Below are 16,273 nucleotides of genomic sequence, written 5' to 3' on the forward strand. Positions count from 1 at the left end.
ATAAACCTACCTAGGGAGACAAAAGACCTGTATGCAGAAAACTATAAGACACTGATGAAAGAAATTAAAGATGATACCAACAGATGGAGAGATATACCATGTTCTTGGATTGGAAGAATCAACATTGTGAAAATGAGTATACTACCCAAAGCAATCTACAGATTCAATGCAATCCCTATCAAATTACCAATGGCATTTTTTACGGAGCTAGAACAAATCATCTTAAAATTTGTATGGAGACACAAAAGACCCCGAATAGGCAAAGCAGTCTTGAGGCAAAAAAATGGAGCTGGAGGAATCAGACTCCCTGACTTCAGACTATACTACAAAGCTACAGTAATCAAGACAATATGGTACTGGCACAAAAACAGAAACATAGATCAATGGAACAAGATAGAAAGCCCAGAGATTAACCCACGCACCTATGGTCAACTAATCTATGACAAAGGAGGCAAAGATATACAATGGAGAAAAGACAGTCTCTTCAATAAGTGGTGCTGGGAAAACTGGACAGCTACATGTAAAAGAATGAAATTAGAATACTCCCTAACACCATACACAAAAATAAACTCAAAATGGATTAGAGACCTAAATATAAGACTGGACACTATAAAACTCTTAGAGGAAAACATAGGAAGAACACTCTTTGACATAAATCACAGCAAGATCTTTTTTGATCCACCTCCTAGAGTAATGGAAATAAAAACAAAAATAAACAAATGGGACCTAATGAAACTTCAAAGCTTTTGCACAGCAAAGGAAACCATAAACAAGACGAAAAGACAACCCTCAGAATGGGAGAAAATATTTGCAAATGAATCAACGGACAAAGGATTAATCTCCAAAATATATAAACAGCTCATTCAGCTCAATATCAAAGAAACAAACACCCCAATCCAAAAATGGGCAGAAGACCTAAATAGACATTTCTCCAAAGAAGACATACAGATGGCCACGAAGCACATGAAAAGATGCTCAACATCACTAATTATTAGAGAAATGCAAATCAAAACTACAATGAGGTATCACCTCACTCCTGTTAGAATGGGCATCATCAGAAAATCTACAAACAACAAATGCTGGAGAGGGTGTGGTGAAAAGGGAACCCTCTTGCACTGTTGGTGGGAATGTAAATTGATACAGCCACTATGGAGAACAATATGGAGGTTCCTTAAAAAACTAAAAATAGAATTACCATATGACCCAGCAATCCCACTACTGGGCATATACCCAGAGAAAACCGTAATTCAAAAAGACACATGCACCCGAATGTTCATTGCAGCACTATTTACAATAGCCAGGTCATGGAAGCAACCTAAATGCCCATCAACAGACGAATGGATAAAGAAGTTGTGGTACATATATACAATGGAATATTACTCAGCCATAAAAAGGAACGAAATTGAGTCATTTGTTGAGACGTGGATGGATCTAGAGACTGTCATACAGAGTGAAGTAAGTCAGAAAGAGAAAAACAAATATCGTATATTAATGCATGTATGCGGAACCTAGAAAAATGGTACAGATGAGCCAGTTTGCAGGGCAGAAGTTGAGACACAGATGTAGAGAATGGACATATGGACACCAAGGGGGGAAAACTGCGGTGGGGTGGGGATGGTGGTGTGCTGAATTGGGCGATTGGGATTGACATGTATACACTGATGTGTATAAAACTGATGCCTAATAAGAACCTGCAGTATAAAAAAACAAACAAAACAACTAATACTAAACTTTCATTGGGTTATTTGTATGGAAACATGTTAATATAAATGTTTCAGACATTACATGAAATTTCTAAAAATCTTATATTTGTATTTGTATGGAAATATGTATGGAAATATGTTAATATAAATGTTTCAGACATTACATGAAATTTCTAAAAATCATATTTGTATTTGTATGGAAATATGTATGGAAATATGTTAATATAAATGTTTCAGACATTAAAAAAAAAAAAAAAAAAAAAGATACAAATGAGGCTGTATTTCCATAAAATAGTTATTAATAATATAATAACACTTGCTTCCTACCAGGTATTATTTAAAGTGCTTTTTATAAATTTATTTATTTTATTTATTTTATTTTTGGCTGTGTCGGGTCTTCGTTGCTGCACACAGGCTTTTCTCTAGTTGCAGCGAGCAGGGGCTACTCTTCCTTGCGGTGCGCGGGCTTCTCATTGCAGTGGCTTCTCTTGTTGCAGAGCACAGGCTCTAGGCGTGCAAGCTCAGTAGTTGTGGCTTGCGGGCTGTAGAGTGCAGGCTCAGTAGTTGAGGCACAGGGCCTTAGTTGCTCCGCAGCATGTGGGATCTTCCTGGACCAGGGCTTGAACCCGTGTCCCCTGCATTGGCGGGCGGATTCTTAACCACTGCACCACCAGGGAAGCCCTAAAGTGCTTTATATATAGTAACTTATTCAGTCCTCACAAAAGACATGGACAAAACAAAAAAATAAACTCAATTGGCCTGAATGTTTACAAAAGGCTCCTGGAGCAGAAGAAAAATTAATCAGTAGACCAATACCCAAGATATTTTATGGTGTAAAACAGGGATTGGTAAACTGCGGCCCATGTCCAAAACTGCTCAGGTTGTAAATGGTTAAAAAAGAAGGTATGACAGAGTATGTGGCCTGAAAAACCTAAAATATATGCTGCCTGGCCCTTTACAGAAACAGTTTGTAGATTCCTGGTGTAAAAAAAAAAAGAAATCCCTAACTTGTTCCAAGATAGTGTTGTAGGAAAAATGGGGCGCAAGAGGATGGTCATATCCCAGGTCTCGGGTGAGTCCCTCAGACAAGCTGCCAGGTGAGGGTCCTTGGCTTTGCACAGGAAAGAATTCAAGAGTGAGCCATAGTGAAGTGAAAGCAAGTTTATTTAGAGAGGTACATGTTCCATAGACAGCGTAGGCCATCTTAAAAGGAGAGAGTGGTTCCGTGGTGTTGGGGTGGCTAGTTTTTATGGGCTGGGTAATTTCATAGGCTAACAAGTGGGAGGATTAGTCCAGGTATTTTGGAGGAGGGGCAGGGACTTCCAGGAATAGGGCCACCGCATCCGCTTTTGGGCCTTTTATGGTCAGCCTTGGAACTGTCATGGCACCCATGGTTGTGTCATTTATGTTCTTGTCATATGCTAATGTATTACAATGAGTGTATAATGAGGCTCAAGGTCCACTGGAAGTAGACTCTTCCACCATCTTGGACCTAATGTGTTCTAACCGATTTTTGTGGTATCCTGTTCTTAATGGTTGTGTCATTCTTGTAATGGTTGTGCCCTGCCCACTTCCTTTTCTGTCTCAATAGGACGTTTTTTGGATGATGTAATTCACCTCCTTCAAGGAAGAAATTGGTATTTCTGATAAAATGCTTAAGTGATTTTTTTTTTTTTTTAATAAACTATAATGGGATTAAGATTTGTTCTGGGAAACCAGTAGGCCATCCACCCACTTGCCTGTCAGTCAAGAATCTACTGTTCTTCAACTAAACATTCTTTTTGCATCCAGTCTATCAATGATTATATAACCATTTTTCCCTATGAAATGCCTATATGAGAATATTTGAACTGGATCTTAAGAGGTCTTTTTCTTTGCATTAGGATTACAGTAAGATTTTGACGTATGCTCATAACTATTAAGCTTTCTGTTAAAAAACTGGTGGTAGTTTTGGAGTTTCAGAAAAATTCCTTCAGAAACATTCAGACAGAAAAGTTACCTATAAAGGAACAAAAACAAAAGACTTCAGACTTCTGTCACACTAGGTGCCAAAGACAACAACTCTGAAGGAAAATGTCATGACTCCAAACTCAGCTAAACGTGCCTTCAAGTGCAAAGACAGCAGAGAAATATTTTCAGGTGCACACAGACTCAGGAAAATGCCCACACACCTTTCCTGGAAAAGTGACTTACAGTTGCATTTAGCTACATGAGAGGTGAAGATAAAGTATAGAACAGAGAAGTTGTAATTTATTTAAAAAAAAAAACCCGGCAGTGAGTGATAAAACCATTTAATCTCCGAGTTAAGTCGAAATAACTAATTGTAGTTATAAATATTGTCAACTTAAAAAACGTACAACGTGAGAGCTGTGAGCTGAGTTTATTCAATGTCTTACTGAGGGCTATAGCCTAGGAGACAGTGACGGTCTCTAATTGCTCAGAGAAACTGTTCCAAAGAGGTAGGGGAGGAGTCAGTATATATATTATGTGTGTGTATGTGAATTTGGGCTGGGGGATACAGGCAGTCAAGATCTCAGTGAAAGGCTGCTGCTGGTCACAGGATCGGCTATCTCAGTTAATACTTTTTTTTTTTAAATAAATTTATTCATTTGTTTAATTTTTGGCCGCATCGGGTCTTCGCTGCTGCACGCGGGCTTTCCCTAGTTGTGGTGAGCGGGGGCTACTCTTCGTAGCGGTGCACGGGCTTCTCATTGCGGTGGCTTCTCTTGTTGCGGAGCACGGGCTCTAGGTGCATGGGCTTCAGTAGTTGTGGCACGCAGGCTCAGTAGTTGTGGCTCACAGGCTTAGCTGCTCTGCCACATGTGGGATCTTCCCAGACCAGAGCTCAAACCCATGTCCCCTGCATTGGCAGGTGGATTCTTAACCACTGCACCACCAGGGAAGCCCCCTCAGTTAATACTTTTAGGGCTTTTCTATGTGTGGGAAGATGCAAGAATCTGGGGTCATTGAAATTCTTCCTAAGACATACATTTGAACTATCTAAGGGGCCCATATATTCCAAAACATGGAATGCTGCACCCTGAATTCCTTTCAGGGTGTACTTGCAGATCAGCAACTGCAGGGGCCAATGACTTCATCCTTATAGAACTGAAATGGCAGGCAACATTCTTTGTTTACAATATTAATAAAAATGAAAAAACAGTACTCTATTTCCTACTTTGATCTAAAAATCCCAGAGTGTATTAAATCTGGTAACTGAATCAATGAAGGTTGGATGATGGGGCAAAGATCATATATATAAAATGACGAAAACGAAACATGAGAGGCACTAAAATTCTAGGGAAGCCCCACAGGAAGCACCTAATGCACTTAGGTGCAAATAACCCGTAGAAAAATCAAATTCCCCTCACCGCATTCATCTGGCTCTTGAAATTCAAATTAGCACTGGCAAAACTGAGACTTCTCTATAAAGGACACCTGCAGCTAAGAGTAAGGCCGTGTTCTGTGAGCCTGAGGGGAGCTTCCAGTAACAGCATCAGCGTGACCAGACCCGGAGATACTCCGTTCCTAGGGCCAGCTTCTTTCTCCACGGTTGTCCTGTTTAAAGCAACCATGCGTCAGTTACCTTTGGTGTCAAGGACGTACCGTTTTTCCCTCTGCAGTTTTGGGAGAAACCGAACTTATTGTGGCATATCACCCCGGGAGGACGTTTCAGCTTTGAAAAGGACAAATGTCAACCACTGAAACATGGAAAAATATTTGTAAAGGAAAATTTTAGATAAATGATTACAGTGGAAAACTAAATATGTCCGTGATTAAAGAAACAGGGAACATAGTGAGACCTAGCATGGTGGGGCAGGGGATTTGGCTTCTGCGTGCTTCTTCCTCTGTCTTGAGGGCAGCAGACTGCCCTTTGCCTGGCGTGGGCGTCTGTTGCGTGTGAGCTAGGATTAGGTCCACCCTAACAGGAGTCTTGTGATTAAATATTCCTTTTATCAAAACTAAAATTTTAGAAGCTTTTCCATACACTTTGCCTTTCCCTAATCGTCTGATTTGCATGTCTTTATTATTCTAGGTCGGCAACAGAGATGATTCTAATCTTTATATAAACGTGAAGCTGAAGGCTGCTGAAGAGGTAAAGCCCAGAACAGCGGCGCCGACGCCCCGCCTCTCCACTCTTACCCCTCCCCCTCCCCAGGTCCTGTCTGCCACCCCTTCCCCTTTGTGCTCCCCCCACAAAAACTTTTATCGCCCACAGCACACTTCAGTTTATGTATTTCGCAAGTTAGAAATGGGTGACAGAGCTTCAGCCTCTGGTTTGCCCTGGAATGTTTTCTAATCAGTGATCCGCTTGCTTCTAAAGAGCAGGAATAGTGGACATAAAACTGCTTAAGTGCCGTGGTGACAGTTAACAAGGAAACAATGGATGGGTCAAAGTGAGAGACTCATTCTTCAGGGTATATGAGGGTGAAATGATGCCTGCCACCTGGTTTGTCTTAGTCACATCTATAGAAGAAATGGGCCCATGTCTCAAGTCCTTTTGCCATGTACCTGTTTTAAATGTTCATTCTTGCAGATCGGGATCAAAGCCACACACATTAAGTTACCACGAACGGCCACAGAATCTGAGGTGAGCTGTTAAGAATCAACTGTTAAGAGGGCAGCCGAAGTGCTTTCCTCTCTGGTTTTAGTTTAGTGGAACTTTAGGGACTGATGCATTCAGCATACAAGAGACCTCCAGGTAATTCTTTCTTCACAGACTCAGCCTTCAGGAAATCTTTGAAAATACCCACAGAGTAAATGGGGCAGTGCTAGGTATGAATGTTTGGTACTCACAGTGTGATTGCTGCATCATTTGTTTGCAAATCACCTGCGATGTTCATTGAAAACTGATCACTGGCCTGTTGTTACCTGCACTTGAAAAACGAAATGTATATTTCATTTCTATGATGTTCAAGAATAGGCAGAACAGATCATGAGTGAGTAAAGTCAGAACTGTGGGGGATTAACCGGGAAGCGGCAGGAGGGAAAAGGGACTTCCTGAGGTCGTGGAAATGTTCTACATCTGCATTGTCCAGCAGGATAGCCACTAACCCCATGTGGTCATTTAATTAAAATGAAATAAAGTTTAAAGTTCCGTTCCTCAGTTGAACTAAGCCACATTTCAAGTATTTTAGTAGCCACGATTGTAAGGTACAAATTACAGAACATTTCTGTCTTCACAGAAATCTTGATTTGGGTGATGGTACCATGGATTTTACTGTTGCAGTAATAGTTTTTTTTTTTTTTTTAATTTTATTTATGTATTTATTTATTTATGGCTGTGTTGGGTCTTCGTTTCTGTGCGAGGGCTTTCTCTGGTTGCGGCAAGTGGGGGCCACTCTTCATCGCGGTGCGTGGGCCTCTCACTATCGCGGCCTCTCTTGTTGCGGAGCACAGGCTCCAGACGCGCATGCTCAGTAATTGTGGCTCACGGGCCCAGTCGCTCCGCAGCATGTGGGATCTTCCCAGACCAGGGCTCGAACCCGTGTCCCCTGCATTGGCAGGCAGATTCTCAACCACTGCGCCACCAGGGAAGCCCGCAGTAATAGTTTATTAAAGTTCTTAGCTCTTTTGTTTGTTGGATTTCTTGCAAGACACCTGAAGGTTACATTCTGTGTTAAAGTAGAGTTGCTCTCACGATCCAAGGCAAGGTACATTCTGAGAGGACTACAGTTAAACTCTCGAGGGGAGAATGGAGCTTCTGACTTGGAAAGTGTTTCTCCGCCCTGTTGATTTCTATGTGGTATGTAAGTTGTATGTGGTTTATTTTTAGGTGTTAAAGTGCATTACATCTTTGAATGAAGACTTCACTGTGCATGGTTTCATAGTGCAGCTACCTTTAGATTCAGAGAATCCCATTAACACTGAAGCATTGATCAATGCTATTGCACCCGAGAAGGATGTGGACGGGTGAGTGTGACTTGGCTTTCTGTACCACATTGCATGATTGCGACTATAATATGTTTCTACTTCAGGAACACATCATTTTGGTTCTAAAGAGTAAAGACACCTATCACTTTCCTTGTTTTAGATTGACTAGCATCAGTGCTGGAAAACTTGCTAGAGGTGACCTAAATGACTGTTTCATCCCTTGTACACCCAAAGGATGCTTGGAACTCATCAAGGAGACAGGTAAAAACAACCAGACAAAAACAAAGCACCATTTCGTGGAGCCTGGTCTTGACCTTCAGAGGTATAGGGGAGATACACTGTGAGCCCTAAATAAGTGGGCTTGATTGGCACAAGGACCTGTGTGCTAGGGGCTTCTTTACCTAAATTCTCAATTTTCTCAACAACCCTATGAAGTAGATAGGTATTCTTATTGTTTAATAGCTGAGAAGACATTCTCAGAGAGATTGAGTAATTTGTCCAAGAGGCAGCAGAGCCAAGATTTGAACTCAGAGTTATTTGAGTTCAAAGCAATTTATTTTGTGTGAAAAAGTAACCTATATGATAATAAAGATTCAGATAGTCTGTAGGGTGCAAAGTGAAAAGTCTGAATCCCAGAATGGGCCCCGAGTCACCGTTGTAGATCTAGGAAATGGATTCCTTGGATAATTGGCCGTATTACCCCGTTACCTAGTCAGCCTCTTGGTATTTTAATTTCATCATGAATACTTCTTAGCAGAGGTTATTTTTTACAAGGAAGTGTGCCCTGTTTAAAGGAAGTGGATCAGAAATTTCAAGTGGAAAGTGTTAGCTAACGTAAGTGAAAATTTTCTGTGGCTGGCAAGGAAAGGTCAATCTGTAAGCCTTGGGACAGCTATTATTGTTCAGTCCTACAGCTAAATTTATACTCTATGGCATGTTTAGCACACAGTGTGTTCCAACTTGATAGAAAAAAATTCCATGAGCCGTGGCAGCTGTAGGCTCCCCACCTCCTCTTGTTGATATTGAAGCGACCATTTGCCCTAATGCAGCTTCAGGTCCTTTACTGTACCCTAAAAGGTATAGAAAGTTACCTTCTAAACACTTCACACTTTGAGGATTTTACTTCTAGATGTTCATGATGTTAGCATTATATAGAAACTCACCTTTTTTGAATAGAGTTAATGTTACACAAGAAGCACAGTTTAAACACAAACTGCCTTAAGGAAGAGTTCACTTCAGTGGGGCTGGGTAGAAGGGCTCAGTAGAGTCCTCAGGACCTTATTTCTGCTCCCCTTTGCGTGGTGGCTCGTTCTGAGCTCTGCTTGGTGGCCCCGAGCAGCTCCAGCCTGTTGCATCCTTGTGCCTAAGAGTCATGGGATGGATCTCACTGGCCACAGGATGAAATATGGTCACTTGTTCACTCTCGGGTGTTCACCCACACCATCTCTACTGAGGAGAGTATGTCAGTCCTGAAAAGGACATTGGGATAATGCCAGAAGAATGGGTGCTCAGTAAACAAAAAGAAAATTTTTTACTACAGTTAAGTTCCCCTTTATCACTTCCCTGCAAATAACCCTGTGGCTCAGGCCCTAAGCCAAAAGAGAAATTTGGATGAGGAACTAAAGAGTTACTGATACTAATCCAATTTCCCTCCACCCCATTACGTTCACCCTGTTTCTTATAACTTTTTCCCATGTAATGTAATATGTCCTCTTCTTCCATACGGCTGTTTAGCTGTAGGTCAGGGTTTCTTTCTGATTTGAGTGTAGGTTTTCTCCCCACTCTCCTATGACTCAATGAATGGATCTTGGCTTAAGCTCCTCTCAAAAACCCACAGCAAGAAGGACACATGTACAAGTCCCAACTTGTAGCTGAAACCCTGAGTAGCCAAAGAAGGGATGGTTTTAGGAAGATTGCTTTTTGATGCTAAGAACCTGCTTTTGTGTGCTTGTCCTGAGTTCTGCCATTTAGGTGGCGTGCGAAGGAGGGCAGCTTCCCCCAGTTCTCTGGCGCACGCTGGCTTCTCTTTCAGGGGTGCAGATCGCCGGCAGGCATGCTGTGGTGGTCGGGCGCAGCAAGATAGTTGGTGCCCCGATGCACGACCTGCTCCTGTGGAACCACGCCACAGTGACCACCTGCCACTCCAAGACTGCCCACCTAGGCGAGGAGGTAAGGGGTCACGCGCGCGCGTTTGCACGCCCGTTCCTGCGTGTGGCAGGGGTCCTTGCCTAATGGGGATGGTTCATAATTAAGTGCCAGAAACTGCCATGTACTTTATGACCTCATTACTGTGTTTAACCCCTCTAACAATTCTGTGATTCTTGTCTGTCTTACAAGATGAAGAAACAAATTCAAATTTAAAACTTGTCCAAGTCTATGCAGGTTTTTGTTTGGACTGTATTCTTTCTGTGCCAGTCCATCTCGTGGTAGATAGGGGTTAGCAGTACAGGAACTGGGGTTGACCCATGGCAGCCAGATCCCACATATGCGACAGTGGGTGGTCTGAGAGGTGGAGGTGTCCAGAGCGGGTTATGGACAGTGGTCCTGTGACCTCAGTCACAGCTTGTTCTTGACCCCTGCATCAGATTCCTGAGCCCAGGAATTCTCACATGGACACATCCCATTGACAGTGCAGTCTCTTAAATGTGGGGAGAGACCAGGAGAGAGGCCCAGCACCTCTTTAATCCTCCCCAAGCAATGCTCTGCTGAAGGTGGTAGTCCCCACGTTCCGGGGAAGAGGGGGCAGTCTCCAGGTGTCATGTAATTCACGGACGTTGTCCCAGGCCTGTGGCTCCAAGCCTGTACTCCTCCCTATCTCACAGGTTCTCATCAGGTTCCCCATTCAGTAAAATATCTAGTGAAAGGGGAGGTTTTGACGTGTGTAGGAATGAGCACAGTATATGAAGAGCTGTCAGAGACAGTGTGTGGCCTGCATAAAATAGCTGATGACAGTGAATTTCATACAAAGCTTACGGATGTCCTTTCCACTTCTAGAATTTTTTTATGTTTCACTGTTTAGTTTCTGAAGTCAGAACTGTCTTTCCCTAGGTAAGTAAAGGTGACATCCTGGTAGTTGCAATTGGTCAGCCTGAAATGGTGAAAGGGGAATGGATCAAACCTGGGGCAATAGTCATCGACTGTGGAATCAATTATGTCCCAGGTGAGTGTTGCTGGGGGAAGAAGGTGGTTTCTGGAGGCGGGCTGGGCAGAGGAAGATGAAGCCCAGGCGAGAACCCCTTGTCCCATTTTAGGCTTGAAGTGCTAAGGTTTAGAGTGATCAGCCTACCCATGGGGGCATGAAGTTAGCAGACGGCATAGTTGCGCCTTGCAGGAAGAGCCTGTGATTTTAGCCACTGTGCCGTGCAGTCCAAGATGACCTTGTCCAGGGAGAGGGTGGGAGAGGAGGCAAGATGATTTCTCGCTTTATCATCACGTAGAGATGGACTTTAACAAAGGATGGTTAAAATATAGTGTGATCTTTGCAAAGTGCTGTGAGACTCCAGGAGAGGGACACGTTGTGTCAAGAGTCCTCTAGTTAGGGCTTTGCAAAGATGTTTGGCCTGGGCTGTTTCTAGGCCAAGGATAAAGCCAACATTATAGTCATGTCCAAAACTGTCCTTGCATCCTTGTCCCTAAGTTACTCCTCACTGCCCTGTTTTGGTTAGTGATATCATCACCATTCTTCCTTCCCACAGGTCTGAAACCTTTTAGTTTCCCTCCCAATCGTTCCATGTATGGATCCGTTTTTAAATCTTATGAGTTTTTTCCCTTTCTTCTCTGTTCTCAGTGTCACCACTGAGAGTCACCCTCTCTGCTGGATGCACTGCTATAAGTTTCTCCTTGGTCTCCCTACCGCCAGCTGACTCCCACTCAGATCCATCTGTGCGCTCTTGCCATGTTTATGGGTCTTGATGTGGACCTGTGAGCCTCTTTCTTCCATGTTACCTGCCAGACTCCTTAGCCCCATACTAGTTTCAGCCACCTCTGTGGCCTTCTTTCTCACACACACTTTGTGAATACCTGTCTTAAACTGTTGTAAAATGGACCACGTGCTCTCCTGCACATGCCTGTTTGTACTTTGCTGCTCTCCTGCCTGCATCTTTAGTGGGGCAGGCAGTTCTTTCCTCATGAAGTTTTCAAACGTAAAATCTGAAAGGACAATTCAGTGAATTCTTGCATACATACCTCGTGGGGTCAAAAAAGGAACAATTTTTAATCAAGCGACTGTTTCTGTGCATCAGGCACCACTCCAGGCCTTGGGCTACACAACTGAATAAAGCTCAACCGTGATCTTCACTTTCAGTGACTTCCTCCCCACCTCCTCTCTGTCCAAAATGTCCATTCTTCCTTCCAAACCTTGTCTGATTTTCCTGCAGCAAGAGATGATCTCTCCTTCTTTGAAAATCCTTCTCTCCCTCCCTCCCCTCCCGCAGAACTTGGTGTTTCTCTCATTGTATGTCTCTCATGCTTGGTGTCCTGTGCCTTTTCTCCACTAGTCTGCCTATAGGTGCCGTGTCCAGCTTGTGCCTTCTGACTGCTGGCACCCACATCTGTTGGAATGTTAAAAAGAGTTATAGCAAGAATATTCTTTTTCCTCCCCTCCCATCTCAAGTTTGAAATATAGACACTAAGCTGCCAGGAACATGAGTCACTGTCAAGCCTTCACCGTTTTTAACCTCCCTCCCACTCTCCGTACCGTGTTTTTAAGACAGTAGCTCATAATTGATCACTCATTTTCTTGTAGTGTAATTATCTGATGGGTGATAAATTGCTCTCCTACAACTCCTCACTTTCAGTACTTGCAATGTGACATTCAAGCTCATTCTGTTTAAAACCTTGCATCTTCTGTATCATATTTCTGCTTTTGACCTTTTTTGTTTTAGACTGGATTTGAGAGAGGGAAGAAGAAAAACCTGGGTAGGGCTCTTGAGTCTCGTATGAAATGAAATGTTGACTTACACGTGAAACTTAACCTCCTATTCACATTTATTCCTCATGCAGAAGGTAAAATATGAATAAGGTCAGAGCAGTATCTTTCCTCCTGGTCAGCTGTACTTTTTCTGATCCTGGGGATATATGTGAATAAGTATCATTACAGTTCCCCAAGGAAGGCAGGATCACTGCTACAGACCCGAGGGTGAGCAGGAGGACCTGAAGACTGCTCTTTGCAAGTGTTCATTCCTTTTTTTTTTTTTTTTTTAATTGTTGTTGATGTATAGTTGATTTACAATGTTATGTTAGGTTCAAGTGCACAGCAAAGTGAATCAGGTATACATATACATATATCCACTCTTTTTCAGATTCTTTTCCCATGTAGGCCATTACAGAGTATTGAGTAGATTTCCCTGTGCTATACAGTAGGTCCTTATTAGTTATCTATTTTATATATAATAGTGTGAATGTGTCAATCCCAGTCTCCCAATTTATCACTTCCCCCTTTACTCCCTGGTAACCCAAAGTCTGTTTTCTACGTCTGTAACTCTATTTCTGTTTTGTAGGTAAGTTCATTTGTAGCCCTTTTTTTAGATTCCACATATAAGTGATATCATGATATTTGTCTTTCTCTGACTTACTTCACTCAGTATGACAATCTCTGGGTCCATCCATGTTGCTGCAAATGGCATTATTTCGTTCTTTTTTATGGCTGAGTAGTATTTCATTGTATATATGTACCGCATCTTCTTTATCCATTCCTCTGTTGATGGGCATTTAGGTTGCTTCCATGTCCTGGCTATCGTAAACAGGGCTGCAGTGAACACTGGAGTGCATGTATCTTTTTGAATTATGGTTTTCTCTGGATATATGCGCAGGAGTGGGATTGCTGGATCATGTGGTAGCTCTATTTTTAGTTTTTTAAGGAGCCTCCATACTGTTCTCTATAGTGAGTGTACCAATTTACATTCCCACCAACAGTGTAGGAGGGTTCAAATGTTCGTTCTTGAAACACCACTTTCCACAACTGGGGCACTTCTTGGTTCATATTTTGATTATTTAAATCATTTGCATGGTCCTTTCAGGGATAACATCTTAAGTTATTTTCCAAATTAAGGATCAATTAAGGTATGTAGTTTTTTGTTGTTGTTTTGTTATGGGTTTTTGTTTCGTTTTTTAAAATTAATTAATTAATTAATTTATTTATTTATTTATTTATTTATTTAATTTATTTATGGCTGTGTTTGGTCTTCGTTTCTGTGTGAGGGCTTTCTCCAGTTGCGGCCAGCGGGGGCCACTCTTCATCGCGGTGCGCGGGCCTCTCATTATCGCGGCCTCTCTTGTTGCGGAGCACAGGCTCCAGATGTGCAGGCTCAGTAGTTGTGGCTCATGGGCCTAGTTGCTCCGCGGCATGTGGGATCTTCCCAGACCAGGGCTTGAACCCGTGTCCCCTGCATTGGCAGGCAGAGTCTCAACCACTGCGCCACCAGGGAAGCCCGAGGAATATTTTTTTAAGATTCAAGTACAGAGCAGAAAGTTTTGGCCAGAGAAGCATGTAAAAGTGTTCTTCCTGGTGGTTTACTAAAGATAATTTGAAAAGGGCTGGATTAATAGTGTTTTATTTGGAAGGGTTATAAAAGGGGGGAACAGATTCCTAACCCCCCTCAATCCAGTCTCAACCTATCCAGCGTAGTGGCTTCTATACTGGACCCTGTTATTGGGGCCCCCAAATTACATGTGAAGGACTCAAGGCTCAGCTGGATTGGGTTTTTTTTTTTCCTCTACCGCACGGCTTGCGGGATCTTAGTTCCCCGACCAGGGATTATAAACCCATGCCCCCTGGAGTGGAAGCGCAGAGTCCTAACGTTGGACCGCCAGGGAAGTCCCTCAGCTGGATCTTAAGTAGTTTTGCACTAATAGTTCCAGATGAAAGAGAAATTCTAGGGCTGGGATAGATAAGCAAAATGTTTGTTGGTTACTGAAGCCATGTGCTTAGAGACGGGGTCACTTTTCTACTGACCACATCACACCTTCCACGAAACCCTGTACATACATCAGAGGGCACTGAAGCCAGCCCTGATAGCGTTTGATTAAGGAGCAGAGCTGAGCCCACCCAGTGCAGCGTTAGGTTGTGCAGTAATTGACGTGTCTCCTGTATATGCAGAAACACACGGAGAAAGTGACTAACATTCATAAATAGAAGGAGGTACAGAGGTATTTTTAGCTAACTTCGGTGTTAGACAATTGAAACCCATACAAGGGCAACCTTCAACCGTTATTTCCCTGGCATTTTGAAACGACCTTAGTGATTATGAGAGGAAATGTTCTGCCATTGCCGTAGCTTGCTGCCTTATAATCTAGAAGCCTGAAACCATCACAAGGGGTTGTGTTCACCAGCTCCTGAGAGTACATATAGAAAATATCTAATGTATCTAGGGTAGGAAGAGAAACCCTTATGTTTGGAGAGTGTTTTTTCTTTTTTTTTTTTTTTAATTAATTTATTTTTGGCTGCGTTGGGTCTTTGTTGCTGAACGCGGGCTTTCTCTAGTTGCGGCAAGCGGGGGCTACTCTTCGTTGCAGTGCGCAGGCTTCTCCTTGCAGTGGCTTCTCTTGTTGTGGAGCACGGGCTCTAGGTGTGTGGGCTTCAGTAGCTGTGGCTCGCGGGCTCTAGAGCACAGGCTCAGTAGTTGTGGCGCACGGGCTTAGTTGCTCTGCGGCATGTGGGGTCCTCCCAGACCAGGGCTCGAACCTGTGTCCCCTGCATTGGCAGGCGGATTCTTAACAACTGCACCACCAGGGAAGCCCGGAGAGTGTTTTTTCAATCTCAAGAAACACACACTATTTCTTACTTGATTCTCCTCAAGCTTGTGAAATAGGTAGTGTTCGTCCTTCTTTGCCCCTTTGGACTTCTGATCAGTAATGAGCCCACAGGGGCTGCAGACTCGAGGTTAGTGAAAGAGCTGATCCTAGAGCCAAAGTCGCTTAATTCTGGCTTTTTGGCTGAATCCTGAGGCTTCCTTTCTTAGTTGTGGCAATCTAATCAAAGAGGTGAAATGGCTAAGATCTTACCAGGTCCTGCCTTAGAACCAACCACAAGGTCTAGCCCTGTCCCCAGCCCCTCCTGGAAGTGCAGTGAAGCCAAGTGTAGGAGTGAGTGAGCAGTGATGCATCATGGGGTTTTGTTCTCTTGAATAGCTATTCTTTGCTGCTAAGATTTGTAGTTGTTCTTGTATCCTTTTAACGGGAGTGTAATTATATTCTTTGCCTTTTTGCATATATTTAAGTACGTGCTCGTCTTTGGAACTGGATGTTGAATTGTTCCTCCAGCTCATGCCTGGAGCTTACAAAATGCTGACAGTTGCTGTAGAAACCGTATCTGGCAGCTGTGATAAAGCTGGAGCTTTGTGCACCCAAAAAATTCCTTTGAAGGCCTTGGCAAATTAACATTTTAAAAGGTGCTCATTGTATACTTGGTGGTTGGCTTTAAGAATAAAAAACAGTTGGTATTTTATTTGCCACCTGACAGAAGACAAAAGGATTCTCCTGGTTATGAAAAACTACTTAAGCATCTTGTTGAATTTTGCAGGTAAAGTAAGTTTCTCCCTAGGAGATAGCAAACACCTGTCATCCCACAGCTTTTTTTTTTTTTTAAACATCTTTATTGGAGTATAATTGCTTTGCATTGTTGTGTTAGTTTCTGCTGTATAACAAAGTGAATCAGCTATACGTATACATATATCCCCATATCCCATCCCTCTTGCGTC

The 16,273-nt window shown here is 42.8% G+C and overlaps 1 protein-coding gene across 2 annotated transcripts in view; it reads left to right on the plus strand.

Annotated features, from left to right (window-relative positions):
- MTHFD1 (methylenetetrahydrofolate dehydrogenase, cyclohydrolase and formyltetrahydrofolate synthetase 1) overlaps positions 1-16,273 on the plus strand; it is a 64,739-nt gene that overhangs the window by 19,950 nt on the left and 28,516 nt on the right. The window contains exons 3-8 of one of the 2 annotated variants that reach the window (XM_059914400.1): positions 5,740-5,799; positions 6,241-6,294; positions 7,480-7,616; positions 7,738-7,838; positions 9,610-9,746; positions 10,626-10,737. In XM_059914400.1, the coding sequence (XP_059770383.1) occupies positions 5,740-5,799; positions 6,241-6,294; positions 7,480-7,616; positions 7,738-7,838; positions 9,610-9,746; positions 10,626-10,737 (601 nt within the window). Of the gene's footprint in view, positions 1-5,739; positions 5,800-6,240; positions 6,295-7,479; positions 7,617-7,737; positions 7,839-9,609; positions 9,747-10,625; positions 10,738-16,273 lie in introns of those variants that run through there. The other variant, XM_059914401.1, reaches the window with a different exon arrangement.

The sequence above is a fragment of the Balaenoptera ricei genome, chromosome 2 (genome assembly GCF_028023285.1).
Source record: "Balaenoptera ricei isolate mBalRic1 chromosome 2, mBalRic1.hap2, whole genome shotgun sequence".
In the NCBI taxonomy this organism is placed as follows: Eukaryota; Metazoa; Chordata; class Mammalia; order Artiodactyla; family Balaenopteridae; genus Balaenoptera; species Balaenoptera ricei.